The 27478-nt window shown below is 43.2% G+C and overlaps 5 protein-coding genes across 10 annotated transcripts in view; 2 read left to right on the top strand and 3 right to left on the bottom strand.

Annotated features, from left to right (window-relative positions):
* The first annotated feature begins 760 nt into the window (after positions 1 to 760).
* On the top strand, positions 761 to 5768 carry LOC117397366 (zinc finger protein 883-like). The gene is made up of 3 exons (XM_033996137.3): positions 761 to 847; positions 2067 to 2393; positions 3203 to 5768. The coding sequence occupies exons 2-3, from the start codon at positions 2093 to 2095 to the stop codon at positions 4825 to 4827; spliced, it is 1926 nt and encodes a 641-aa protein (XP_033852028.1). The 5' UTR covers positions 761 to 847; positions 2067 to 2092; the 3' UTR covers positions 4828 to 5768.
* Positions 5438 to 9644, bottom strand: LOC131707226 (hatching enzyme 1.2-like). The gene is made up of 11 exons (XM_059009470.1): positions 9522 to 9644; positions 9391 to 9409; positions 8880 to 8954; positions 8411 to 8551; positions 7968 to 8085; positions 7628 to 7806; positions 7091 to 7172; positions 6830 to 6966; positions 6614 to 6732; positions 6111 to 6333; positions 5438 to 5659 (listed from the first exon to the last, which is right to left on the bottom strand). Exons 1-11 carry the CDS (start codon positions 9594 to 9596, stop codon positions 5649 to 5651), a joined length of 1179 nt encoding a protein of 392 aa, XP_058865453.1. The 5' UTR covers positions 9597 to 9644; the 3' UTR covers positions 5438 to 5648.
* Positions 9645 to 13449: 3805 nt separating this feature from the next.
* Positions 13450 to 17949, top strand: LOC117409955 (hatching enzyme 1.2-like). Its single transcript, XM_059009471.1, has 11 exons — positions 13450 to 13562; positions 13675 to 13693; positions 14128 to 14202; positions 14531 to 14671; positions 14997 to 15114; positions 15277 to 15455; positions 15914 to 15995; positions 16128 to 16264; positions 16360 to 16478; positions 16758 to 16980; positions 17787 to 17949. Exons 1-11 carry the CDS (start codon positions 13488 to 13490, stop codon positions 17795 to 17797), a joined length of 1179 nt encoding a protein of 392 aa, XP_058865454.1. The 5' UTR covers positions 13450 to 13487; the 3' UTR covers positions 17798 to 17949.
* A 153-nt stretch (positions 17950 to 18102) lies between these two features.
* On the bottom strand, positions 18103 to 26021 carry LOC117966692 (zinc finger protein 3-like). 3 transcript variants are annotated; one of them, XM_059009467.1, is made up of 4 exons: positions 25935 to 26021; positions 21818 to 22376; positions 20162 to 20764; positions 18103 to 19292 (listed from the first exon to the last, which is right to left on the bottom strand). In XM_059009467.1, the coding sequence occupies exons 3-4, from the start codon at positions 20754 to 20756 to the stop codon at positions 18526 to 18528; spliced, it is 1362 nt and encodes a 453-aa protein (XP_058865450.1). In that variant the 5' UTR covers positions 20757 to 20764; positions 21818 to 22376; positions 25935 to 26021; the 3' UTR covers positions 18103 to 18525. The 3 variants fall into 3 exon arrangements, with proteins under 3 accessions (XP_058865450.1, XP_058865451.1, XP_058865452.1); XM_059009468.1 differs by lacking the exon at positions 25935 to 26021 and having other exon boundaries at positions 21818 to 23814; XM_059009469.1 differs by lacking the exons at positions 21818 to 22376; positions 25935 to 26021 and adding an exon at positions 21637 to 21799.
* The window catches only part of LOC131707222 (uncharacterized), a 10071-nt gene continuing 6779 nt past the window's right edge, over positions 24187 to 27478 (bottom strand). For all 4 annotated transcript variants that reach the window (XM_059009461.1, XM_059009460.1, XM_059009462.1 and 1 more), the window contains one exon: positions 24187 to 27478. This exon is cut by the window's right edge and continues 301 nt beyond it. In XM_059009461.1, coding sequence (XP_058865444.1) covers positions 24902 to 26659 — 1758 coding nt within the window. In that variant the 5' untranslated portion in view covers positions 26660 to 27478 and the 3' untranslated portion in view covers positions 24187 to 24901.

Genomic DNA, 27478 nt, shown 5'->3' with positions numbered 1-27478 from the left:
CCCTTATCCAGGGCAACTTACAACTGTTACAAGATATCACATTATTTTTACATACAATTATTCATTTATACAATTGGGTTTTTACCTTGCTCAAGGGTACAGCAGCAGTGTCCCCCACCTGGGATTGAACCCACGACCCTCCGGTCAGGAGTCCAGAGCCCTGACCGCTACTCCACACTGTTGCCCGCATTTATTCTAACTATTCTACCTACATTGCAAGTTAAAAAATACAATTATTAAATATTTAAAATAACAATGGAGAAGTTGTTCTTTATATTTTATCATTCTTAAGCATTACGTTATGTCATCATCCACCAGTTAATATATTTCATCAGTGGACCCTGGGCAACAGAGAAACAGACTTCATACGTCTTTAAAAATCTGAAACACTGAGAAAATGATGTTATTCACTTTTACGATTTAAACGCAATGTACTTACAATAAAGGGTCGTTTCATTATAATAATAATAATAATAATAATAATAATAATAATAATAATAATAATAATAATAATTCTGCTACTATTGTAGATCTATGTCCGTGCTCTGACCTCGCTCCTTACACATTTTACAATCAGAAAGAACATTTACATTTGGTTTGTCTTTTATCCATTTGCATTTATGTATGCAATACCCAAATAACATGAAGACATTGACTAAAAAGACAGCAGAGCGGTCAATATCAGAGTTGTGACAAACGACATCTTCTCACGAGAAACACATTATCAGCGCATATGGTTAAATCTAGGCGCAGTAGCACATCTATGGTTTCACTGAAATTGACGTCACAGTGCTGCGACGGTCTCTCTGCGGAAGATATCAGTGTAACAGAGGCACGTTTAGAGAAGGTAAGACTGGGTGTACCGGTTCATGGTTACTTCCGAAATCTGAGATAGATATAATATCTATTTAAAGAGTATAATCAGACAGCTTCTCGGCGTCTTCCGAAAAGTTGTTTATAAAAACCGGGACTGTTTTATGAGTAATATTAGTGCTGTGTTCATTTCGCGCCTGCATAGCCGTACTATCAAACTAACTTCCAGGATGAAAGACAGTACACGCACGCACAGGGGTGTTTGCGACAGTGTTTTAATTATATCACATCCAAATTGTATTTAGACAGGGAGCAAACCTCACAGACCTAATGCGCTACTCTCAGAAAGCGTTTTATTCGGGATATGATTGTACTGAAAGTGCGGCCAAAAGCGATTCTTATTTCAGTGCATTACATCACCGTTAAGGTTGACTGTACTTCGGCTAGCCAGATTAGAGCACGTTACAAATTGCCATTTTCATTGAACTGCCTGCGCTGCCAAACACCGGCGTGCTTATTCAAAGCGTTATCACAGAACGAGTTCCCGTTTAATGTGGAGATAAGACTGTGTAACACGCGCTGTCAGTATTGAGCACGTTACACCACAGCACCCAGCCCTCACACAAATACCACCACAAACCAACACGAAATGAAACACTAGCTTACAATTTAGATGTTAAAATGTGATTCTGATAAGGACATTGTTATGTGTTCCTGTGTGTTTTAATGTCTTTATAAATGTTAAGCTTCTGTAGGACATGTTTTACAACGTCTTCCTGTGTTATTATATTTTGCGTTGCCCTCACAGGGATGCTTTTAAACTGTGTTGTGTGATGTGGTTGAGTTTGCTGGGGTGTGATCTGGTGGTTTGCTGGGGTGTGATCTGGTGGAGTTTGCTGGGGTGTGATCTGGTGGAGTTTGCTGGGGTGTGATCTGCTGGAGTTTGCTGGGGTGTGATCTGCTGGAGTTTGCTGGGGTGTGATCTGCTGGAGTTTGCTGGGGTGTGATCTGCTGGAGTTTGCTGGGGTGTGATCTGGAGTTTGCTGGGGTGTGATCTGGTGGAGTTTGCTGGGGTGTGATCTGATGGAGTTTGCTGGGGTGTGATCTGGTGGAGTTTGCTGGGGTGTGATCTGGTGGAGTTTGCTGGGGTGTGATCTGCTGGAGTTTGCTGGGGTGTGATCTGCTGGAGTTTGCTGGGGTGTGATCTGGTGGAGTTCAGATTAAATAACTTGATTGTGTTTTGTTTGATACAGGTGTGGAAGAGAAATCCTCTTGTAAAATGAAATCAGTGACTTATAAAAAAGTGAGAAGGCAGACCTCAGTTCAAAGTAAGGTGCAATACCTTCGTCGCAGCTCCAGACACAGTAAAGAGGAGCTCCCTGAACCAGAGCCTGCCCATGTTAAACAGGAGCTCTCTGAACTGAGATCGCTGCCAGTCCGGGAGCAGGAGGACGCTGACTATGCAGAGGATGTGTCTCAACTGGGAATTGTCCATATTAAACCAGAGGTCTCTAAAGAAACCAGTACTAACACACCTAAAGAGAAAACAGCCCCCTCCTCCTCCAGCACCAGTGGAACATGTAAGTACAAACCTAGAGAATTCATGAGCAGGTAAGACAGGGAGGGATAATGTGGCTTTCATCTGATCATTCTCTCATGCTAGCACTTCCATTTCAGGGATCAAGTGTAATACTGTAAATCTTACAATAGACACCAAACACAATCTGCATGTTGATAATAGACTTGGCCCTGTGCACATAGCTCCCTCCCAGTTATAATGCATCACTGCACAAACTCATTTCTGTGCAGTGTGAAGAACGCACCTCCCTCCCAGTTATAATGCATCACTGCACAAACTCATTTCTGTGCAGTGTGAAGAACGCACCTCCCTCCCAGTTATAATGCATCACTGCACAAACTCATTTCTGTGCAGTGTGAAGAACGCACCTCCCTCCCAGTTATAATGCATCACTGCACAAACTCATTTCTGTGCAGTGTGAAGAACACACCTCCCTCCCAGTTATAATGCATCACTGCACAAACTCATTTCTGTGCAGTGTGAAGAACGCACCTCCCTCCCAGTTATAATGCATCACTGCACAAACTCATTTCTGTGCAGTGTGAAGAACGCACCTCCCTCCCAGTTATTCTGCATGGTAGGAGATGGGTATCATTTGGGGTGCCGCTGTACTCCTGGGACGTCTTGCTTTTGAAAACATTTTGCCTGATGGTAACATCATATAATGTGGCTCGCAGCACCATTTATGTAATTTTATTTATTTATTTATTCATTTATTTATTTAGTTACTGCTTATAAAGCGCAGGATTCTGAGAGTCGTTTCTGGATGTGTAACTTTCTTTCTCTTTGTTCTCTCTCACTCTTCTGAAGCGGATCGTAATCAGAAGCACACATGCTGGCACTGTGAGGTCTCTTTTACTGGGAAGCGGCACTTTCAGAACCATCTCAAGACGGCGCACCCAGAAGAGGAGCTAGGAAGCGGGCAAGTTAACAGCAGCACACATTTACAGCAGTGTAGACCAGGAGCTCCTGCAAGAGAGAACAGTCTGAGTGAATCCCAGAAATCACAAAACCGCTGTACCGACTGTGGGAAGAATTTCAAAAACCTCACAGCCCTTATAAACCACAACAGGATTCACACCGGAGGCAACCCCTTTGTGTGCACTGCTTGTGGGAAGAGCTTCACCCAGTCCTCACACTTGAAAAGTCACCTGGTACTTCATACTGGAGAGAGACCGTATCACTGCTCTGAATGTGGGAAGAGCTTCAGGTACTCCAAATCTTTTACTCTGCACAAGCGCACACACACAGGAGAGACTCCGTATCACTGTACTGTCTGTGGGAAGAGTTTCAGTCAGTCAGTGCACCTGAAAAGACACCAGCAAGTTCACACAGGCGAGAGACCATATCCCTGTACTGATTGTGGGAAGAGCTTTGGGCTCCTTAAAAATCTCATAGTACACCAGAGAATCCACACCAACGAGACCCCCTACCACTGCGATGTTTGTGAGAAAAAGTTTAAAACTTTAGGAAACCTGAAGTCCCACCAGCGCACTCACTCCACAGAGACGCCTTATAAGTGTTCAGAATGTGGGAAAAGCTTCAAATTCTCCCAGAGTTTTAAAAAACACCAGAAGAGTCACACGGGACCCTATGACTGTACTGACTGTGAGCAAAGCTGTGAAGATTTAGGAGCTTTGGATGCACACCAGAAAATTCACAGAAGAGAGACCACCCATAAGTGCACTATTTGTGGGAAGACTTTCAGAGAGTCTGGGGACCTGAAGAGACATGAACAAATTCACATCACAAACGAGCGCTATAAGTGTACTTCCTGCTTGAAGACTTTCAGTGAGGTCGGACAGCTTCATACCCACCAGCAGATTCATGCAGGAGACAATCCTCATCAGTGCTGTGACTGTGGGAAGAGCTTTGCTGCGTCGGGAGCTCTTATAAAACACCAGAGAGTTCACACAGGAGAGGCTCTGTTCCTCTGTGCTGACTGTGGGAAGGGTTTCCGTGACTCCACTGCACTCGCCACACACCAGCGCACTCACACAGGAGAGACCCCCTATCTGTGCACGGTGTGTGGGAAGAGCTTCAAGTATGTAAGAAGCCTGGACATCCACCAGCGCACCCACACCCGGGAGACCCCGTATCACTGCACTGTGTGCGGGAAGCGCTTCAGCCAGGGGCAGAACCTCAAGAGACACCAGCGGGTTCACACAGGAGAGGCCCCGTATCGCTGTGCTGTCTGCGGGAAGAGCTTCAAGGAGCCTCGGACTCTAGCTGCGCATCGCCAGATCCACACCGGAGAGAATCTTTATCCATGTGCTGATTGTGGGAAGAGTTTTAGACAAGCCAAGATCTTAAAAGTACACAAGAGAATTCACACTGGAGAGAAGCCCTTTCCCTGTACTGTATGTGACAAGAGATTCAGACATTCTGGATCCCTTAAAAAGCATCATAAAAGTCATGAAAGGAAGAGCAAATAGCTGAGCTTGGGCAATATACAGCAACACTACAGATGTGTGAGGAATCGGGTTCTGTTTGCACTGAAGACTGATGACCCTCACTTCAGAAACATTCATACATTCGTCTGTCCTGTTTATAATACACTATCCACAGAGGAATCAATATTGTGGTAGAACTGGAACATTGACTTTTAGTTCTTATTTTAACACTGTTAGAGGGGGGGGGGGTGGTGATTTATACAACTATAGTGCTGTGTTGTGTTGTGACTGTTTTATGATCTTCTTGTATCATGTTTTGCCCTTTTGTCTTTCTCCTCCATTTAAAATGCCCTCTGTGAATGGCAGCCTGGGAACCGTCCCATGCTCTTTGGCTTGGTCTGTCCCAGAACTCCTGTGCAGGGATTAGTGGCTTTGCCCTGCAGAGCTGCGGTGTCCTGTTTGGACAGCAGGGACACAGGAGTGGACGTGTGTTCATGCCAGTCCTCAGAACAAGAAGACTGCAGCTGTTCTAAAGTGTTCAGTTTGGGGGCGCTCTGGAGTTTCTATGGAAGAGTCAACACCTGCTACAGCATCTCATCTTATAAAACTCATCTGTTACGGATTTTGTTAAGAAAAAAATAAATGCACCACATTTCTCGTCAAAGAAACAATCATTTTTATTCATTATTACAAATACAATACCTGTTAATCAAAAACAATACCAGATTTAAAAAGATGTATAATCATTTCATTCTTATTGGGTTTTATTTTCTCATTTACTGTACTTTCTGCTCACACATTCATATTTGTGTAATCGGCACGTTTGTTCAAATCCAGGAAACTCTTGTGGTCGTGTTCTTTGTTCATACTGGAACTGTAAGAATAGAAACGGAGACGTGAGCACCTTGTATTATCATCGTTACACAGCAAAGAAGGGAAGATTCAAGGATCAGTTGAGTTCATTAAACTTCTGTTTCACAGCATGTGTATTTGTACTGAGTTTTAATGGGAGCTGAAGGATGCTTGAAATGTTCCAACACGCTGCTGCTTCTTAAACCACCTTCACTTGCTAATCTCTAACTGGACATGATTGCATTACACTTCCATTGCAGTGCAAGCTCTAATGCTGCATTGTTCAATAAGCTGATGTCATGTTGTGCAAGTATTTCTGCAGTGCCCCATTCAAACACAGCGTTCACCTCAATCACAAACACACGAAATCCACACAGAGCTTCTTACACAAGTAGTTCTGCAGCGCCCCATTCAAACACAGCATGCACCTCAATCACAAACACACGAAATCCACACAGAGCTTCTTTACGTACCAAACTTGTACTTGGCTGAGAATCCCGTCCCCACATCTGAGCCGTCACTGTGGAACTGAACCACGGCAGCGTTTTCACTGGAGGTGAAGGAGGGAATGGGTTCAGAGCCACAGTAGGTTTGCTGTACAGGGGAGGTAGTCACGGGTCCATCTCGGAGAGTGAGATAGTCGTAGGAACAATCCTCAGAATACTCCACATCAAAGGAACTGATGGTAAGCGAGACCTGAAATGAAACACAAAAAAGGATCTGCAGTCCAGCTAAACATCAGCATGCTCCCGCATGTTTGAGTCACATTGAAGACAATGAAATGGACGTTATAAAAGCTACATCATTTAATATCAAGATATAGATTTGTTTGCCCTCAGTGTTAATGCAATTGTTTTTGCCCTTCAAGGACCTCTGCAGACGTTTCTCCAAGCGGCTCAGGTGAGTAATGAAGGTAGCGAGGCGCCTCGATCATTCAAACAGAGATGCTGCTGGTTTGTTCTTGTGTGTTTCCTACCTTGTACCCTTTAGGGGCGTTGATGATCCACATGCAGTCTGTATTAACGGGATATTCCAGTGGATAATTGGGAGATGTCAGTGTTCCACTCACAGCAGTCAGTATGCCTCCGCATTGCACTAGAAAATGAGAGTTGCAGTGTATGTGTGAAATGCTGGAAACGCTTTTTAACTTGAGACAGGAGAAGCAAAAGAACATGTTAAATAAAGCACTTACTGGATTTACTGCAGCCATAAAGCATATTGATCTTTTGAATGTCTCTCGGAGACATTGCTATTCTCTGTCCGATTTCTACCGTTTCATCTGGAATGGGTACAATAGTGAACTTTCCGGTTGTATTTGAGAAAGCATCTCTGTGTGGAGTGAAAATAACAGTGTTTTATTCAGATCAATACTGAAAAAGAGAAAAGATCTCCTCACATTGTGTGGCAGGTAATTGAGACAGGCTGAAAACCTGGACTTTCTGTTTCTTCTTACCTTCCATAGTGCATGATGGAGGTGTAGTCGTATGGCATGCCCAAGGTATTAATGTCCTGCTTGTAAAAGTTCGAAACTTGGTCTGTAAAGGGAAGGAGATGCTGGTTAAGAAGGTAAAGCTGCTACACCAGAATCTGGTTCTGTGTTTTACTTCCAGACACCTATTGTAAAAGCATTAGTGAGAGGTCGCCAGTTATTCATTGAAATGATAATGCATTCTAAAATCCCATTATAAACCCTGGCTGAACTGCACACACTTGTTTTCAACATGCCATTAGAGGCTCCAGTGAGTGTCGGGGGTCCTTCCTTGCTCATGATCCCTGCAATAAGGGCTGCCCAATTAGCACAGACTCCAACCTTTCTTGAGCTCTGACTAACAGTTGAATCACTCTGTAATGAAAGGCTATTGGGATACAAAGCCGTGGTGAATGGAATATTTGTGTTGCTGCTTTCCACCCTCCCCTCAGCTCTCTCTCCAGTGCTCTTCATTGTGATTGTGTGAGCGCTCCTGGAAAGGACTCCTTGTAGTTCCCTTACCTGCTGGGATGTACTGCCAGTTGATTCTGACATAGCTGTCGCGGTCAGGTCTGCTCTGCTCGTGAAAGAAGCCTAGTGCATGGATGAGCTCATGTTGAGCCGTGGCTTTGTAAACACAGCCTCCCTTTGACAGGGACACTTGCTGAACACCTTTATACTTTCCAATATTGGACCAGCAGCTATGGATGGAAAGAGATTCCTGTTTAGAAATCTTGTACTTTTGATCTATAAAAGTCGTTGCATATTTGTGAAGTTTTGAGACACGCTTGCTATACACCTTTAACCTTGAAAGCCACTCAAATGGTAGGATTCGTCAGAGACACACAGAGTGGTTATTTACCCGTTCTGAGGACTGATATTTATGTAGTCTTTTTCTGTAGTTCGCTGTTTAAATTTAATGCAGGTCTGTGCTTCGAAGTCTGGGAATGCACTGGAGATTATGCCCTTCTCTTCAGCACCTGTAAAAAAGGATAAACCAATTGAAACACATTGATATTTTAAAATATCAAAGCTTAGCATCTCCCAGACCAGAGGGACCAATAACACTACCTGCAGCACCTCCATCCATTACACTGACAACTTTAAACACAACACCCTTTAGAAAGGACAACTAGATTCCTGCACACAGAGAAATACAGAGCTCTCCTTTACAAACAAGAAACGTTTCAAAGATCAATCCAAGTCTCTTCAATGTCCTTGTTTAATTAAATATGGTCTCACTGGTGCTATAAAACATAGTGAATGTTAATATAAAGCATTCTTCCAAACGTTTCGTGTACATACTGTATTCACTGGAGATAGTATAAGGCACATAAACAAATCCATCAGAGGCCTTCGGCCAAAAGCAGGAGTTGTCCGGGCAGTTCATGGCGTTCCTGGAGTTTGACACGACAATGTCACCCTCCATCAGATGCTCTTTGATTCCTGTTTGAAAATTGTGCAGAGAAACATCTTAAAGGGGAACTCATTTTAGCCACAATATGCATTTTTATGTACTTCTCTAGGATCAAAAAAACAAAACACATCAATATATTTGAATGATCATTATGTTAGTGGTAATGGGCAGTTTACAGACACAGGTAAGACCCTATCAAACTAATCTCAATGTGCTTCTGTTAAGAGTGCATAGATTGTAGAAATGAAGACACCGATCTCAAATAGAATATGCCAGCCTTAACTTCTATTCAATAAGCAGACCCAATATTTTAACAGGCAGTAAACGTCTCTTCTATATGTTCAGAGGCTTTCTTACCCTTATTGGCTTCTAAGATGATGCTGAAGACATCCTTATCTTCAGGGATACCTGGGCTACGTCTTTCTCTTTGACCTACAGAAGCAAAGCACCCCAGTGTGAAATCCTGTCTGCAGGGGCAGTGTGTGGAATACAGTGCTGTGTACTAATACTGGAAGCGAATGCAATCGAGCCCCCCTGTGACACACTGCTGACACTCTGACCATCACTCATGCACTATACAGTGAAAGCATTTCCTCCAGCATGTCACCTGGGTTACAAACACACACACAAGCACACTGGCCGTGCTGAAGAGACTCCACATTCAGCTGCTTCACTGTTTGGGTGCAGTTTTGAGTTTTTGTCCTTTCAAGTAAATTACACACCTGATTAAAGGTTTATTAATCTGGTCCAGTGTGTCTGGGATCCTGAATTACAAAGATGAACTCACTGCAATGTAAAATTCAACAGATACTTTTTTTTTTCTCTCGTATGAGACATGCACATATAAAAACAAAATCTAGGAACTTGCCTTTTCCGCTGTGGTCCCCCTGCAACAATATAAGAAAGGAAAGAAAAACATGGAGCCGTTAGTGAAATGTTTAAGAGCCCAGTGAAAATGCATTTGAAATGAGAAGCGCTGCAGCTGTGTGGCATTGTTACCTTCAGAGGCTTGCCGTGTGAGACACTGAGCAGCAGTGCTAAAGTGATGAGCACCAGTTTGTGATCCATCTTCATCTGCTGCTGCAATGTTCTGAGAAGCTCAGGAGATTCGTCTTTCCTCTTCGCTTGATGCTTCAGCACACCTGCGCATGGGCTTATATACACCCAGCCAAAGGTGTGTCCGTCAAGGGAGCTTAAAGCCATTCCATTACTGGATCCACACGTGATTCCAGATAAGACGAAGTTTGCATTGGGTTTTAAAGTCCTTAATCTTGTGTAAAAGCTGAGAACATTCAGCTCTGGCTACAAGTGTTGCATCACCGATAGAATGAACTCATTGTGCTTCATAAAGTCGAATGAAACCTGCTGAATACGTTAACTCACTGAATTATAGACCGCTTTGTAGTTTTCCATAGACCTCGTGAAAAATGTGACATTTTGAAATCTAGCATGAAATACTTTATTACTGTTATGGCTATCGGTAGACTTTTTGTGATATCGTTTTGTAGTTTCTTTGATTACATGATGTTAAATAAAATATCTAAATTATGTTCGTATAGTTTATTTGTATTAAATAATGTCTCAATTCTAAAGTTGTACGTGGTGTAAAACCTTTGGCCATAGCTGTGCTTCAGTATGTCAGTGTGCGCACAGTACAGTACAGAGATATATTGTTCATTTTACAGATGTGCAATCCTAGGAAACAAGCTTGATTTCAGTTTGAGCTCAGCACTCGCTTTTTTGACAGAAAACGACACCACAGTGAAGACAGTGGCTTTGTCATTAATTGTACCACACACACAAAGCCAAAGCCATGCTCAGATATATAGTAAAACGGGTTGAATTTAAATCAAGGGAAGTAATGTTAAAACTTTACAATGCATTAGTAACACCTCATCTGGAATATTGTGTTCAGTTCTGGTCACCTCGCTACAAAAAGGATATTCCTGCTCTAGAAAGAGTGCAAAGAAGAGCGGCCAGAATTATCCCGGGTTTAAAAGGCATGTCGTATGCAGACAGGCTAAAAGAATTGAATCTATTCAGTCATGAACAAAGAAGACAACGAGGCAATCTGATTCAAGCATTCAGAATTCTAAAAGGTATTGACAATGTCGACCCAGGGGACTTTTTTGACCTGAAAAAAGAAACAAGGATTAGGGGTCACAAATGGAGATTAGATAAAGGGGCATTCAAAACAGAAAATAGGAGGCACTTTTTTACACATTGAATTGTGAGGGTCTGGAATCAACTCCCCAGTAATATTGTTGAAGCTGACACCCTGGGATCCTTCAAGAAGCTGCTTGATGAGATTCTGGGATCAATAAGCTACTAACAACCAAACGAGCAAGATGGGCCGAATGGCCTCCTCTCGTTTGAAAACTTTCTTATGTTCTTGTGTAATGCCATTCAGCATTAAGGCATGTCCGTCACTGTCTCGCATGTGGATGGTGGACGGGGTTTTGCAGTATTTTTGCTGAGTTTGTTGTCTTCCTGTGTGTTTCTAGTGGAGGTGCTTTACCAGCTACAGCAGCTTCAGGGTTTTGCTCATTTTGAGTGCCAGCGCTTGTCAAATTCTCTTTATCAAGTCTAATAACAAACCAGTCCCTGCTTTCTATTCAGCGCAGAAGATGCTGCTGTATTTGCTCTGGGCCCAGCTCCTGTTAGCACACTGTAGTTGATCAGTCAATGGAAACAGACACTATTACAATGAGCTCCTAGGAACCGGACAAGCACTGCTGGACAGAACGGCCTCCTCAGTTTAATCTGGACATGCAAGTGCCAGCAGCTAGAACATTTCAAAACAAAACGCATTTCATTGTTTTTACATTGAATATGTGTTGTGTGATATACACCATAAAGGGGAGGAGCGCTTTGAAGATTCAAGGATTGACTGTTCATTGTCCTAGAATCTTTGTAAGCCTACATTCCCACACCTTTGTGGACATTAACCATCTAAAGTCATCCAGTACACCCACTGTATAAACAACCCATACACAGCACAGCCCTGTCATTGCCAGTGCACTTAGTGATATACTCTGCAATGGAGAAGTTTTAAACACAACTAAAACTGACTCCAAGCTGTCTGGATCTGCACCTAAACTGTACAATGTGAAAAGTAACCTAGCTCTGATATCAAATGATGGCACCAGACTTGAAACTGTACCACGATAGCAATACCTTGGTTCTTGGCTTGACTCAGTGCTATATTTTGAATACCATATTGAACATGCAGAGTTAAACTGGGACTTCTTCTATACAGGCAGGCAGCGTCTCTCGCTTGGACAGGCCAGCGATATTACCTTTAATAGACTGTGCTGACTCAGTATATGAGAGCGCTGCACAGACAGATCTGACAGAGTTGCTTCCCATCTACAACAGTGCTGCCAGATTGCAGCTGAATGCACATGAAACACACATGCATGGAACATATAGCAGTGCAGTGACATGTCAGTGGACAAAGACCCCAATGAACACACATGATAAACCTGCTCCACACTAAACACAATCCCAAACACGTTGCTTAGAAGCTAACCCGCCCACAAGCTTAATTTAGGAGTCTTCTCAAACTCCAAAGAAAATGATTGACTGTTTTTTTTCCTAGTCTTTGTAACCCTAGATTCAGCCTCATCTCTTCCACACCTTAATTTGTATTATTGATCTGGAGGCGTTGGTATTTAATGTATCTATTGTTCAGATTCTGCCGTGTTTGTCCACTCACTGTACCAACAATACACCCAGGACATCCACAAGCCTGAATCACACACTGAATCTACCAGTGAGAGGGACTTATTAATAAACATGGCCAACCAGGATAAATGCAAAGTATAACTATGGGAAAAATACCATTCTCAATTACTGGGGTAAACCTTTACAAAAGGGCCTCCAAACTTCCAGCTGGAAAACACTGGAAAGCCAGGAGGGAGCCCTCTCATTGTCACCGTGTAATATTTCCAAATGAATCCGCGTGGACTGCTTTACAGTCATGGATGAAGGTAAAATGAAACAGACTGTGCAGTCTAACTCATCAGTGTACAGGCTGGGGACGGCTGATGCTGTTAACTTGCTTGTTTCTTGTATTTTAGTTGCCAGTGATGAAATGGAAGGAGCTCCAGTAAAGCTCCTCAGGTGAACATTTCTATCAAGGGTGTGCCTGCAATGGCAGCCGTCACAGCGTCCCAGCTCTGGAAAGCACCGCGCTTTTATAAATCCGTTAGTTCTGCATTGAAACGACTTCCACAAAACTAGAGCAGTTTAAAATGAATGAAAGGGGAGTGTGTGGAATTAAAACAAACTCCTGACTGTGTGGTAGAGTCCTGAGTGTGAGAAACCAAGCTTGTTTCCTAGGATTGCACATCTGTAAAATGAACAATATATCTCTGTACTGTACTGTGCGCACACTGACATACTGAAGCACAGCTATGGCCAAAGGTTTTACACCACCTACAATTTTAGAATTGAGACATTATTTAATACAAATAAACTATACGAACATAATTGATATATTTTATTTAACATCATGTAATCAAAGAAACTACAAAACAATATCACAAAAAGTCTACCGATAGCCATAACAGTAATAAAGTATTTCATGCTAGATTTCAAAATGTCACATTTTTCACGAGGTCTATGGAAAACTACAAAGCGGTCTATAATTCAGTAAGTTAACGTATTCAGCAGGTTTCATTCGACTTTATGAAGCACAATGAGTTCATTCTATCGGTGATGCAACACTTGTGGCCAGAGTTGAATGTTCTCAGCTTTTACACAAGATTAAGGACTTTAAAACCCAATGCAAACTTCGTCTTATCTGGAATCACGTGTGGATCCAGTAATGGAATGGCTTTAAGCTCCCTTGACGGACACACCTTTGGCTGGGTGTATATAAGCCCATGAGCAGGTGTGCTGAAGCATCAAGCGAAGAGGAAAGACGAATCTCCTGAGCTTCTCAGAACATTGCAGCAGCAGATGAAGATGGATCACACACTGGTGCTCGCCACTTTAGCACTGCTGCTCAGTGTCTCACACGGCAAGCCTCTGAAGGTAACAATGCCACACAGCTGCAGCGCTTCTCATTTCAAATGCATTTTCACTGGGCTCTTAAACATTTCACTAACGGCTCCATGTTTTTCTTTCCTTTCTTATATTGTTGCAGGGGGACCACAGCGGAAAAGGCAAGTTCCTAGATTTTGTTTTTATATGTGCATGTCTCATACGAGAGAAAAAAAAGTATCTGTTGAATTTTACATTGCAGTGAGTTCATCTTTGTAATTCAGGATCCCAGACACACTGGACCAGATTAATAAACCTTTAATCAGGTGTGTAATTTACTTGAAAGGACAAAAACTCAAAACTGCACCCAAACAGTGAAGCAGCTGAATGTGAAGTCTCTTCAGCACGGCCAGTGTGCTTGTGTGTGTGTTTGTAACCCAGGTGACATGCTGGAGGAAATGCTTTCACTGTATAGTGCATGAGTGATGGTCAGAGTGTCAGCAGTGTGTCACAGGGGGGCTCGATTGCATTCGCTTCCAGTATTAGTACACAGCACTGTATTCCACACACTGCCCCTGCACACAGGATTTCACACTGGGGTGCTTTGCTTCTGTAGGTCAAAGAGAAAGACGTAGCCCAGGTATCCCTGAAGATAAGGATGTCTTCAGCATCATCTTAGAAGCCAATAAGGGTAAGAAAGCCTCTGAACATATAGAAGAGACGTTTACTGCCTGTTAAAATATTGGGTCTGCTTATTGAATAGAAGTTAAGGCTGGCATATTCTATTTGAGATCGGTGTCTTCATTTCTACAATCTATGCACTCTTAACAGAAGCACATTGAGATTAGTTTGATAGGGTCTTACCTGTGTCTGTAAACTGCCCATTACCACTAACATAATGATCATTCAAATATATTGATGTGTTTTGTTTCTTTGATCCTAGAGAAGTACATAAAAATGCATATTGTGGCTAAAACGAGTTCCCCTTTAAGATGTTTCTCTGCACAATTTTCAAACAGGAATCAAAGAGCATCTGATGGAGGGTGACATTGTCGTGTCAAACTCCAGGAACGCCATGAACTGCCCGGACAACTCATGCTTTTGGCCGAAGGCCTCTGATGGATTTGTTTATGTGCCTTATACTATCTCCAGTGAATACAGTATGTACACGAAACGTTTGGAAGAATGCTTTATATTAACATTCACTATGTTTTATAGCACCAGTGAGACCATATTTAATTAAACAAGGACATTGAAGAGACTTGGATTGATCTTTGAAACGTTTCTTGTTTGTAAAGGAGAGCTCTGTATTTCTCTGTGCGCAGGAATCTAGTTGTCCTTTCTAAAGGGTGTTGTGTTTAAAGTTGCCAGTGTAATGGATGGAGGTGCTGCAGGTAGTATTATTGGTCCCTCTTGTCTGGGAGATGCTAAGCTTTGATATATTAAAATATCAATGCGTTTCAATTGGTTTATCCTTTTTTACAGGTGCTAAAGAGAAGGACATAATCTCCAGTGCATTCCCAGACTTCGAAGCACAGACCTGCATTAAATTTAAACAGCGAACTACAGAAAAAGACTACATAAATATCAGTCCTCAGAACGGGTAAATAACCACTCTGCTGTGTCTCTGACGAATCCTACCATTTGAGTGGCTTTCAAGGTTAAAGGTGTATAGCAAGCGTGTCTCAAAACTTCACAAATATTAAACGACTTTTCTAGATCAAAAGTACAAGATTTCTAAACAGGAATCTCTTTCCATCCATAGCTGCTGGTCCAATATTGGAAAGTATAAAGGCGTTCAGCAAGTGTCCCTGTCAAAGGGAGGCTGTGTTTACAAAGCCACGGCTCAACATGAGCTCATCCATGCACTAGGCTTCTTTCACGAGCAGAGCAGACCTGACCGCGACAGCTATGTCAGAATCAACTGGCAGTACATCCCAGCAGGTAAGGAAACTACCAGGAGTCCTTTCCAGGAGCGCTCACACAATCACAATGAAGAGCACTGGAGAGAGAGCTGAGGGGAGGGTGGAAAGCAGCAACACAAATATTCCATTCACCACGGCTTTGTATCCCAATAGCCTTTCATTACAGAGTGATTCAACTGTTTAGTCAGAGCTCAAGAAAGGTTGGAGTCTGTGCTAATTGGGCAGCCCTTATTGCAGGGATCATGAGCAAGGAAGGACCCCCGACACTCACTGGAGCCTCTAATGGCATGTTTGAAAACAAGTGTGTGCAGTTCAGCCAGGGTTTATAATGGGATTTTAGAATGCATTATCATTTCAATGGAATAACTGGCGACCTCTCACTAATGCTTTTACAATAGGTGTCTGGAAGTAAAACACAGAACCAGATTCTGGTGTAGCAGCTTTACCTTCTTAACCAGCATCTCCTTCCCTTTACAGACCAAGTTTCGAACTTTTACAAGCAGGACATTAATACCTTGGGCATGCCATACGACTATACTTCCATCATGCACTATGGAAGGTAAGAAGAAGAAAAGAAACAGAAAGTCCAGGTTTTCAGCCTGTCTCAATTACCTGCCACACAATGTGAGGAGATCTTTTCTCTTTTTCAGTATTGATCTGAATAAAACACTGTTATTTTCACTCCACACAGAGATGCTTTCTCAAATACAACCGGAAAGTTCACTATTGTACCCATTCCAGATGAAACGGTAGAAATCGGACAGAGAATAGCAATGTCTCCGAGAGACATTCAAAAGATCAATATGCTTTATGGCTGCAGTAAATCCAGTAAGTGCTTTATTTAACATGTTCTTTTGCTTCTCCTGTCTCAAGTTAAAAAGGGTTTCCAGCATCACACATACACTGCAACTCTCATTTTCTAGTGCAATGCGGAGGCATACTGACTGCTGAGAGTGGAACACTGACATCTCCCAATTATCCACTGGAATATCCCGTTAATACAGACTGCATGTGGATCATCAACGCCCCTAAAGGGTACAAGGTAAGAAACACACAAGAACAAACCTGCAGCATCTCTGTTGAATGATCGAGGCGCCTCGCTGCCTTCATTACTCACCTGAGCCGCTTGGAGAAACGTCTGCAGAGGTCCTTGAAGGGCAAAAACAATTGCATTAACACTGAGGGCAAACAAATCTATATCTTGATATTAAATGATGTAGCTTTTATAACGTCCATTTCATTGTCTTCAATGTGACTCAAACTTGCGGGAGCATGCTGATGTTTAGCTGGACTGCAGATCCTTTTCTGTGTTTCATTTCAGGTCTCGCTTACCATCAGTTCCTTTGATGTGGAGTATTCTGAGGATTGTTCCTACGACTATCTCACTCTCCGAGATGGACCCGTGACTACCTCCCCTGTACAGCAAACCTACTGTGGCTCTGAACCCATTCCCTCCTTCACCTCCAGTGGAAACGCTGCCGTGGTTCAGTTCCACAGTGACGGCTCAGATGTGGGGACGGGATTCTCAGCCAAGTACAAGTTTGGTACGTAAAGAAGCTCTGTGTGGATTTCGTGTGTTTGTGATTGAGGTGAATGCTGTGTTTGAATGGGGCGCTGCAGAAATACTTGTGTAAGAAGCTCTGTGTGGATTTCATGTGTTCTGGGTTCGTCTTTGTGTGTGTACCTTTTTCAGAAATGCTTTACTGGAGTTGGACATATAGTTAGCATGCATAACACAAGCAGAACTCTTCAGAATCACTTGGAAAACCTACAAAACATGCAAATGTGTATTCATAATAATGTTGTCCTAACATGTGTTATAATAATGCAAACATGATTTTATTAAATAGATCTCCAATACAAAGTGTGAAGGAGTCACGGAAAGGCTCCTGAAACAACAGATTTTCAATCAACTTGTACAGACTGAGATGAACTAGGGAATGCAATACTGCAGCACTCATCCATTTGTGATAATGCTGCCTGTTTTTTTTTGTTATCTCAGTGGTCACTAGGGTGTTAGAATTAGTACCTCATGATATCTGTAGTTTTCATGTACAAAAACAGCCCAGTTAGAATACAGGGGTCTGCCATGTAAAGATGTGAAATCTACAAAAGAGGCCAAGCTATACAAAGAGTTGCTGTGCCCTCTACTAATATTTCTAGGGCAGACGAGGCATTGCCTTTGAGAGCCATCCCGTGGTTGAGAACAGCCACTGCCATGGACCGCAGTGCTGCTGTGCTGATGCCTGCCCCTGACATTGTATCTGCATCGCTGAGGAAAATGACAATGGAAAATGACAATGGAAAATGACAATGGAAAATGCTCACGGATCTGTTTTTATGTTTCCAGTTGCAGCATGAATGAAGAAGTCATCACAACAGCAGACCAGGCTTATAAGAAGAAGAAGAAACTTTAGCAACTGAATCACCTTCGAGTCGCACAATTCCCAGTGATTTTTGGGGCTTTGCTCCACTCTTGTATTTGTAACAATCAATAAAAATGCAAACAGAAATGTTGACGTTTGTTATGTTTTAAATAAAAGGCAGGTTAGTAAATAGACACAGTGCAACACTAAGATACTTCCCTAACACAAAAGAAGCCAAGCAGAAGTAAGACATTACACAGCTGACACATGAGCTACGAGGGTGCAAAGTGAGAGACAGGGTTCACTGAATCCTCCACCGTGGCCTGCAAGCCTGGGATCCTGCAGGGCAGCAGCGACGTCTCCACTGGCTTGGCTTGTGGTTTGTTTTCATGGCTTGTTTTCATGGCTTTTTTTGATAATGACACAAACTGTTTCGCTCCAGTTAATGACACAGTCCTGCAGTAAATGATATGCATGTGTTTAAATGTAACGAACAGCGAATGATCCCAATCCTGATATAAAAGGGTTAATCTGTGCTTCCTTGTGCTGGCTTTCTAAACCATGGAGATCTGTTTGCACACCCTGGCCACATGTTTGAAGTGAACCACTGTAAACACTAGGAAGGATTCTGTGTCCCCCCCCAGTGCATGGAAAGGAGAGATCTGACACACAGACAGCAGTGTTCACTTGACAGCTGTCGCCGTGCACGTTGCTGGGCTGTGGCTATCCATGCCCCACAGTGCAGGCGTGCCCGTTGAGCTGGTAGGAGTAGCTGAAGCCCTCTCCACACTCAGGGCAGTGATAGGGGGTCTTGCCAGCGTGGGCTCGGCGCTGGTGCATGTTCAGGGCTCCTCCGTGAATGAAGCTCCTGCCACACTCCATGCAGTGATAGGGCGTCTCCCCCGTGTGAATGCGCTGGTGCCTCCTCAGAGCGCCCGACTGGTTGAAGCTCTTCCCACAGGCAGGGCAGTGGTACGGGGTCTCCCCCGTGTGAATGCGCTGGTGGTTGCGCAGGTGCTGCAGGCGGCTGAAGCTCTTCCCACACAGGCTGCACAGACACAGCTTCTCTCCAGTGTGAATGCGGCGGTGCAGTTTGAGGGCCCCGGCTGCACTGAAGCTCTCCCCGCACTCCGGACAGCTGTACGGAGTCTCCCGCGGCGCGGGCTGCTGCTGCTGCTGGATCCCCAGGTGTCCTGAATCCCGGGCAGTCTTCCTGCAGGCTGGGCAGCGGAGCTGCATCTCCACCGTGTGGATGCGCTGGTGTGATCGGAGGTTTCCCAGCTGGATGAAGCTGTCTCCACACTCAGGGCAGTGGTAAGGGGGGTCCCCTGTGTCCGCTCTGTGTGGTTTGGGGCTCTCTGTCTGGCTGAAACTCTTTCCACACTCGGTGCACTGATGCTCTTCCTTCTTTCCGTGCCTCTGAAGGTACTGAGCCCCGGTGCTGGAGATCCGACAGGAAGCAGGGGGCTCCTCATCATGAGCCTGATCCACTGAGAGAGAGAGGAGAGAGAGGGGAGAGAGGGGGAGAGAGGGGGAGAGTGGAGGGAGAGAGGAGAGGGGAGGGGAGAGGGGGAGAGAGAGAGAGAAACATTTTTGTAAATGGTCATAATGGTGTTTGTAAATTGTGATTGTAATTGTGATTACCAGGAGAATATTTAGCCATAACTGAAAATGTAATTATTGTTGCATCACATCTGTCACAACAGCAGAGGTTCAACAAAACAGTTCATGTCAATGGCCAATACTCGGAATGCAACTCCACTGCAAAATCATCATCATTATTATTATTATTATTATTATTATTATTATTATTATTTATTTCTTAGCAGACGCTCTTATCCAGGGTGACTTACACCTTACAAAATCATTCAAGGGATTTGATCCTTAAGTTTGCTGCTTAAATGAACAGTCGGAATTCTTTAGTTTAATAAAAAGGTTTGTAAAGAATATAACCCACAAATAGAATGTCTGTCCCTCAAAGGGTCTGAGCTAGGGGGCTTGTCTATCTGAGCTAGGGGGCGTGTCTATCTGAGCTAGGGGGCGTGTCTATCTGAGCTAGGGGGCGTGTCTATCTGGCTGGGCAGCTTGTCAAACGGACCTTCACAGAGCATCATACAGCACAGGAATGGACCAACTGCACTGCCAATAACGGCATCTAGACACTGAGACAGTGAGAAGAGAGCTGGGGTGTCTTGAGGAGTCCTGAGAAAGTCCTGAGAATGTAGCAATGGGATTAGAAAGAGCAGTGATGGCATCTTAACTAAACATCAACACCTGACTGCTTGACAAAGCAGCCCCATTAGCAATCGCTCGTGGGACACAGAGTAAAGACCTGCAGGACACTTCCACGTCCGCTTACCTGATCTGCTCCCAGTGGAAGTCATGTGTCTTTTGAAGCCCTGGTTAGGGTTGCTGTGATTCTCCCTCGTGTGAGCGCTCTCGAACCCGCCTCCCTGCATGTGCACCTGCTCCGGTCCAGGGATGTGAGGCTTTTCCACACTGAGCCCCAAATCAGCTGCATTGTGAGTGTCTGAGGGACTGGCGCGCTCCTCTTTAATGTGCCCCCATTCCAGCGTGGGACTGTCCTCGATGACGTGGATGCGTCCCAGGTCACTGACGTCCTCGGCAATGCGGCTTGCTTCCTCTTTAATGTGGACAGCGTCCAGTTCAGTGTCTTCCTCTTTAATGTGGACAGCGTCCAGTTCAGTGTCTTCCTCTTTAATGTGGACAGCATCCAGTTCAGTGTCTTCCTCTTTAATGTGGACAGCGTCCAGTTCAGTGTCTTCCTCTTTAATGTGGACAGCGTCCAGTTCAATGTCTTCCTCTTTAATGTGGACAGCGTCCAGTTCAGTGTCTTCCTCTTTAATGTGGACAGCGTCCAGTTCAATGTCTTCCTCTTTAATGTGGACAGCGTCCAGTTCAGTGTCTTCCTCTTTAATGGGGACAGATTCCATCTTTGAGCCTGCAATGTACACACAAGCACACAGGTTCAATCAGTAAAAAAAGACATGATCAAAATAATATTGCACGGCTAGCATACAGATATTAAAAAAGACATGATCAAAATAATATTGCACCGCTAGCACACAGATATTAAAAAGACATGATCAAAATAATATTGCAGGGCTAGCACACAGATATTAAAAAAGACATGATCAAAATAATATTGCACGGCTAGCACACAGATATTACAAAAGACATGATCAAAATAATATTGCACCGCTAGCATACAGATATTAAAAAAGACATGATCAAAATAATATTGCACCGCTAGCATACAGATATTAAAAAAGACATGATCAAAATAATATTGCACCGCTAGCATACAGATATTAAAAAAGACATGATCAAAATAATATTGCACCGCTAGCATACAGATATTAAAACAGACATGATCAAAATAATATTGCACCGCTAGCATACAGATATTAAAACAGACATGATCAAAATAATATTGCACCGCTAGCATACAGATATTAAAACAGACATGATCAAAATAATATTGCAGGGCTAGCATACAGATATTAAAACAGACATGATCAAAATAATATTGCACGGCTAGCACACAGATATTACAAAAGACATGATCAAAATAATATTGCACCGCTAGCATACAGATATTAAAAAAGACATGATCAAAATAATATTGCAGGGCTAGCACACACATATTAAAACAGACATGATCAAAATAATATTGCAGGGCTAGCACACAGATATTAAAACAGACATGATCAAAATAATATTGCACCGCTAGCACACACATATTAAAACAGACATGATCAAAATAATATTGCAGGGCTAGCACACAGATATTACAAAGATGCATCGGAATACATCATCAGTGCAATGCAGTGTTCGCTGGAATGGATCTCAGCCTCTTCCGAGCAGTCTCGGTTTCGGAACTACATGAACATTTGACTCAACAGCGCGGAGCCTCTCGCAACGCTTCGGTCAGGTTGGATAAATGACCGCTGGGCTAGCTGTGTAAATACTGAAAACACAAAGTACACCTTACCGTGCTTCAGACCGGAATGACTTCCTAACAGAGCCCTCCGCCTCTGGGTACAGTTCACAACTCCTGACTGTATCAAACGTCAGCGATCACCTCGACTCTAAACGGAAACGTCACTCACAGCTGCAGCTCCGTCGGCTTCTTCTCCACAAACAATGTCGAACCACGTGGTTTAAACCCGCCCGTCGAGGATTCACATTGGCTGCGGGTTTCAATGCAGCCCTGTAGGTGTGCTTTCTGATTGGACAGCGTGTCCGCCAGTCCCACAGCCTTTAAAGGGCCACACACGCTACAAATACCTCGACTCTGTCACGCTTCGATACAGTGGCGCTGCTGTGATTTGTTTAGGACTAAACCCTGAAATTGAACTGTCGCGCGACTGTTTTACAGAGCTGACAAATGGGTAATATGTCGCTGAAGACACGCCTATCTCTATCGGGAGTCTGTTTGTAGGTCAGATCTGAAATGCCTGGCCAAAATGAAGGAAACATCCCACCAGCTCTCTACACCCCCATCTTCCACCGCAGCCCGCTCTTCATCAGGGAACACTGCCCTCCTCCATCTGTAGAGACACAACCCCCATTGTCAGTTACAACCTGCATCATTACTTAGAACCAACACCCAGACTTACAACCACGACTCACAATTATAGGAACCCGCCTCGGGGACTGGGATTCAAACCGCTGTCTTCAGAGGGAGAAGACCATCGGCATTGCCTACTGCACCACCAGCTCCCACAGGAAAGTGTTGGTTCACACTATATATAAAGTCAATTACAAACTATTTGAAACAAGCAGAATTCGCCTGGATTTGAACCCAGTCCATCTCGCTTCCATGGAGGAGTGTGCTTTTTCATTGCCTTATATAAGAAATTAACCAAGTCTTTGAAAATAAAGGAAGAACTCACCTAGATGTGAACCAAGGTGAACAGCACAGCATGTTAGTGAACTAGCCCACTGCACCACCTGTCTGCTTGTGACTGCCTCACACTCTAACCTGGTATATGAGATTCACTTCCCTTGTCAGAGGCTGCACACGCACGCAGGGTTACATGCCACTGAAGAGAGGAGGGATTATCAAACCCAACCGTATTATACAGTAGCTCTATAAGGTAAATGAAACAATATTTCTGAAAATGAGGGGAAAAAACATAACTTTGAACCAGCTGACAAGAGAATCAGAGGCCAATACTTTCAGCAGCTTTCTGGTTGGCTCAGTTGGGGAGTGCCTCTCAAATGCTCCCCAGTATTTGAATTCTTCATGTGCAGTGCACCTGAGGGGTTGCAAGGATGGTGAAATAGACCAGCAGCTTGTCCCACAGACACTGCTATATACAGACTCACAAATACAGCACACACACACGCACGCACGCACACACACGCGCACGCACGCACGCACACACACACACAGAGTCCCAGCTGCAGCACATGCACACTGTTATACAGACACACACACACAGCTGTACAGAGACACAGAGACACACACAACTGTGGTGTTTGTTAATTATTATTTTAAATCTCTTAATCAGAGAAATCCAGTCATGCCGTGGGTCTGGTTTAATAAGAAACTCCTTGTATCGATTAATCACAACACACTACTGATCCAAGCAGAAGCTGCAGTAGAAATAAATATACAGAACAAATACAAGGTCAGATTAAATGGGAAAAAATTAAATATTTGGCCAAAAATAGATTCTATGAAGTAACCATTTAATAAATAAAAATATTGAGCTCTGTAATGTTTCCATGCAGGAAGGGCCTGGTTTGCAGATTGGACCTGGGAGGATAGCAGAGAGACAGGACAGAGTGAGATGGAAAGTGGAAATCAAAGAGAGGAGATGCAGTTTGTTAGGCAGGCAGGGACGAGATGTGTAGCAGCAATCCACAATAAAACCAAATCTCGGAATCTGATAGGATTGAATTGCTACTCAACATGAAGTTTCTACTCTCATGTAATGGAAATCCTGAAGATCTGAACACATCCACTGACAGAGAGAGAGAGAGAGAGAGAGAGAGAGAGAGAGAGAGAGAGAGAGAGAGAGAGGAGAGAGAGAGAGAGAGAGAGAGAGAGAGAGAGAGAGAGAGAGAGAGAGAGAGAGAGGGAGAGAGAGGAGAGAGAGAGAGAGAGAGAGAGAGAGATTTGGAAAGACCTGCGCTTTCTTCATAATTCAGAAATAATGAAGATGTTATGCCCTGAAGCACTAATGGAAGTTCAACAAGAGAGATGCTAACTTAGCAAACAAAGTTCATTGATGTCATATTTGACCAAAATGTAATTAAATAAAACATGTGGGAGAGACCAGTACATTAAAAATAATGAAATTAAAAGACGCACTTTGAATGGATTGTAGTTTAGAAGAGATCAAATGAGAAAATACGGAAATAAAATGAGAACAAACAGTACACGGAGTGGAGAAACAGCAGCGCCCGCGCCTCCTGCATTACTAAACATGGGACAGCATTTCAGAATCCGCTGCGCTTGGAAAATGGCCTCATGCTGCCATCTTGTGGTCATTTAACAGAACTGCTGATTCAGGCAAACCAACATATCGTTTTAAAATCTGGACAGCTCAGCAGCCCTTTAAAATGATTTGGATTAACCTGGACCCCCGTTCATAACAGGGAGTTCGAGATCACAGACATTTTCTTAAATGTGCTGGTTAGGGTCGTAATGTAATATACTGTAATCTAATGTAATGATATGATCTCATCCTTGCCTCCACTATGATGTTCAGCCAGCCCACATCATCGTGAGTGTGTGGAACCAGTAATAATAATAATAATAATAATAAAATAAATAAATAAATAAAACATGAAAAAATAACAATGTTTGTACAAGAAATAGACTTTTCATCACAGTGCAGAGATGAGATAAGATGAAGTAAGCTTGAGGTTAGGGGTTAGGGTTAGGGTTAGGGTTTAGGGTTAGGGTTAGGGTTAGGGTTAGGGTTAGGGTTAGGTTGAGGTAGGAACTTTGTTTCCCTGAGAACTCCACACTTGGTTGGTTTTTCAGGGAAAGAAAGATGCACTGGCCATCTGGCTCTTTTTGGATTTCTTTCTTTGTTTTTTTTGTTTTGGAGCTCCTTTTCTAGTCTAGGTCTATCGTGGAGATTCTAATGTTCAGGCCTAGCGGGAAAGTTGTTTGTAGTTTGTTGATCCAGTCTTTTTCTCTCCATTTCCTTTCTCCGATTGTCCAGTTCTGGTTCCTCTCCAGCCCTGTAATTTTCAGAGATTCCAAGTTGTGTTGTAGAAAGTGTGCTACTAGAGGTGTTTGTGATTCTTTTTTGTGTTTGATATTATAGATGTGTTGTGTTAGTCTTACTCGGATAGTGTTGCCTGTTTCTCCAATGTAAATGATTTTGCATGTATCGCATTGTATTGCGTAGATGCAGTTCCTGCTGTTTTGTGTAAAGGTTTGTGGAATGTTGTATGTGATGCCTGTGGATTGGCTCCGGAGGGAGGAAAGTTGCTTGAAGTGTCGTGATGTTTTTGTTGGTTTGCGATTAAGTGAAGGCAGTTTACTGGACACTAAATAGTTGGTCAAGTTTTTGTTTTTTCTGTAGGCTGAGATGATCTTGTGTCCTGTAAGAAGGTTGGTGTCTTGTAATTTGTTGGTTAGGTTTTGTTTTATCTGTGAATTAGCTGCCACACTAAAATGTGAGTAGGTAGTTATGAGTGGAATAATCTTTTTGTTGTCTCTAGGCTTTTGTTCTAAGAAGGTTTTCCTTATTCCTCTGAGGAAGGAACGGGAGTACCCCCTTTGTCTGAGTGCTGTGAATAAGACTTTGGTAGCTGCCTGGAAGTCAGTATGTTGTGTGCAAATTCTGTGGAATCTGAGTAGTTGTGATTTTATTAAACCTCTAAACGTGTGTTTAGGGTGATAGCTGGTTTTGTGTAGTAGAGTGTGTGTGTCAGTTTCTTTAAAATATACTTTTGTGTCTAGTTGGTGTGTTTGTGAAAAATGTGGTCCTTTGTAAGTGGTGGTGTCTAAAAAGTTTACTTTGCTGTTATGTGTGGTGTATTTTACCTTGATGGACTGGTGGTGTGTGTTAAGTAACGAGATGAAATGTGTAAATTCCTCCATGCTATGTGTCCAAGTGCCCCAAATGTCATCTAGGTACCTGAAATAGTGAGTTGGTCTGTGTGGGCATCTGGGGAGGATTGTTTCTTCCCAATCGGCCATGTAGATGTTAGCATATGATGGAGCAAAGCGTTTCCCCATCGCTGTTCCTTTGGTTTGGAGGTAGAATTGGTTGTCGAATTCAAAGTCGTTTTTCGTTAAGCTGATTTCCAGGAGTTTGATCAGTTCCTCGTCTGGTCTGGTTGGATCCGGATTTAGATTTAGACATTTCCTGATAGCTGCAATGCCTGTGTTGGTCTCTATGTTTGTGTACAAGCTGTCTATATCTATTGTGAAGAGAAAAGCTGTTTCTGGTAGTTTGAGTGTTTTAATTTTGTCTATGAAGTCATATGTGTCTTTAAGGTAGCTAGTGTGTTTGGTGGATAGGGGGTTTAAAAAGTGGTCTATGTATTCTGCAATTCTATATGATTCACTGTTGCAATCCGATACTATCGGTCTGCCTGGTGGTATGGTGTGTGGGATAGTCCATGTTTCTGGTGATTTGTGTATTTTTGGTAGCATGTAAAAAATGCGTGCTCTGGGTGTGTCTGCCCCCTTGAGATAGTGTGCCTGTTTTCTAGTAATTATTTTGTGGTCTGTTAGTGTTTGTATTATTGTGTTAATTTCCTGAGCAGAATCAAGATAAATTGGTGCGTCTAGTTTCCTGTAGTGTTCTTGATTATTTAGTTGTCTGTTGGCTTCAAAGATGTAGTCTTCTCTATCCATTATTACTATTGAACTTCCCTTGTCTGCTGGTTTGAAAATGATGTCGGTATGTTTTTGTAATTCCTTAAGTGCAATCCTTTCTGGTGCTGTTAGGTTGTCTTCTGTTCTGTAGTTACCTGGGTTCAGGCTGTGTATTGTTTTTAGATCTTCAAGAATAATCTCTGTGATTTCCTGTGGAACTTGGTTGTTATTTGGTTCCCAGTTGGATTTGGGTAGGAAGGGTATGTGATTTGAGTCTCCTTCCTCTTCAAAGAAGGTTGCGATTTTTAGCCTCCTATGGTAGTCTTGTGTTTCTGCTCGCAGTGTCTGCTTCTGTTTTGCTTCAGTTTGTGGTGTGGGTATGAAGGAGAGGCCTTTGCTCAAAAGGCTGTTTTGACTCTCTGTTGGTGTGAAGTATTTACATAGATTGACTATGTTGGATGCCCCCTCCCTGGAGATATTTGGGCTTGTGGGGTCTCCTAGTTTAAATGCTGGCACCAGTGCTGGAGCATATCTTTGGCTGTGTTGGTTGTCCAGTGGATGTTGTCTCCGCCTACTTGAAATTTCTCAGTTGGTAATAGCGGTATGTGTGGTAGGTTGGCTGAGATGAATCCGTTTAGTTCTTCCAAGTTCCGTTGGGCCTGCATGTCTAGTGCTCGTGAGAAGTTCACCAGTGGCACTTTGATTTCTGCAGTTGGGAAGGTTGTCTTTGCTGACCTGTACATCCTTTGTAGGTTTTTGATAGCTGTCTCTTTGACTTTCTGGTCCTTGTTGTTGATTTCGAATGATAGGATCACTTTGGTCACTCCTCTATCTGTTTTGGCTTTGTCCAGAAGGTTG

This window comes from Acipenser ruthenus, chromosome 39 (genome assembly GCF_902713425.1).
Source record: "Acipenser ruthenus chromosome 39, fAciRut3.2 maternal haplotype, whole genome shotgun sequence".
NCBI classification, from domain to species: Eukaryota; Metazoa; Chordata; class Actinopteri; order Acipenseriformes; family Acipenseridae; genus Acipenser; species Acipenser ruthenus.
This window is presented reverse-complemented; position numbering and strand designations above follow the sequence as displayed.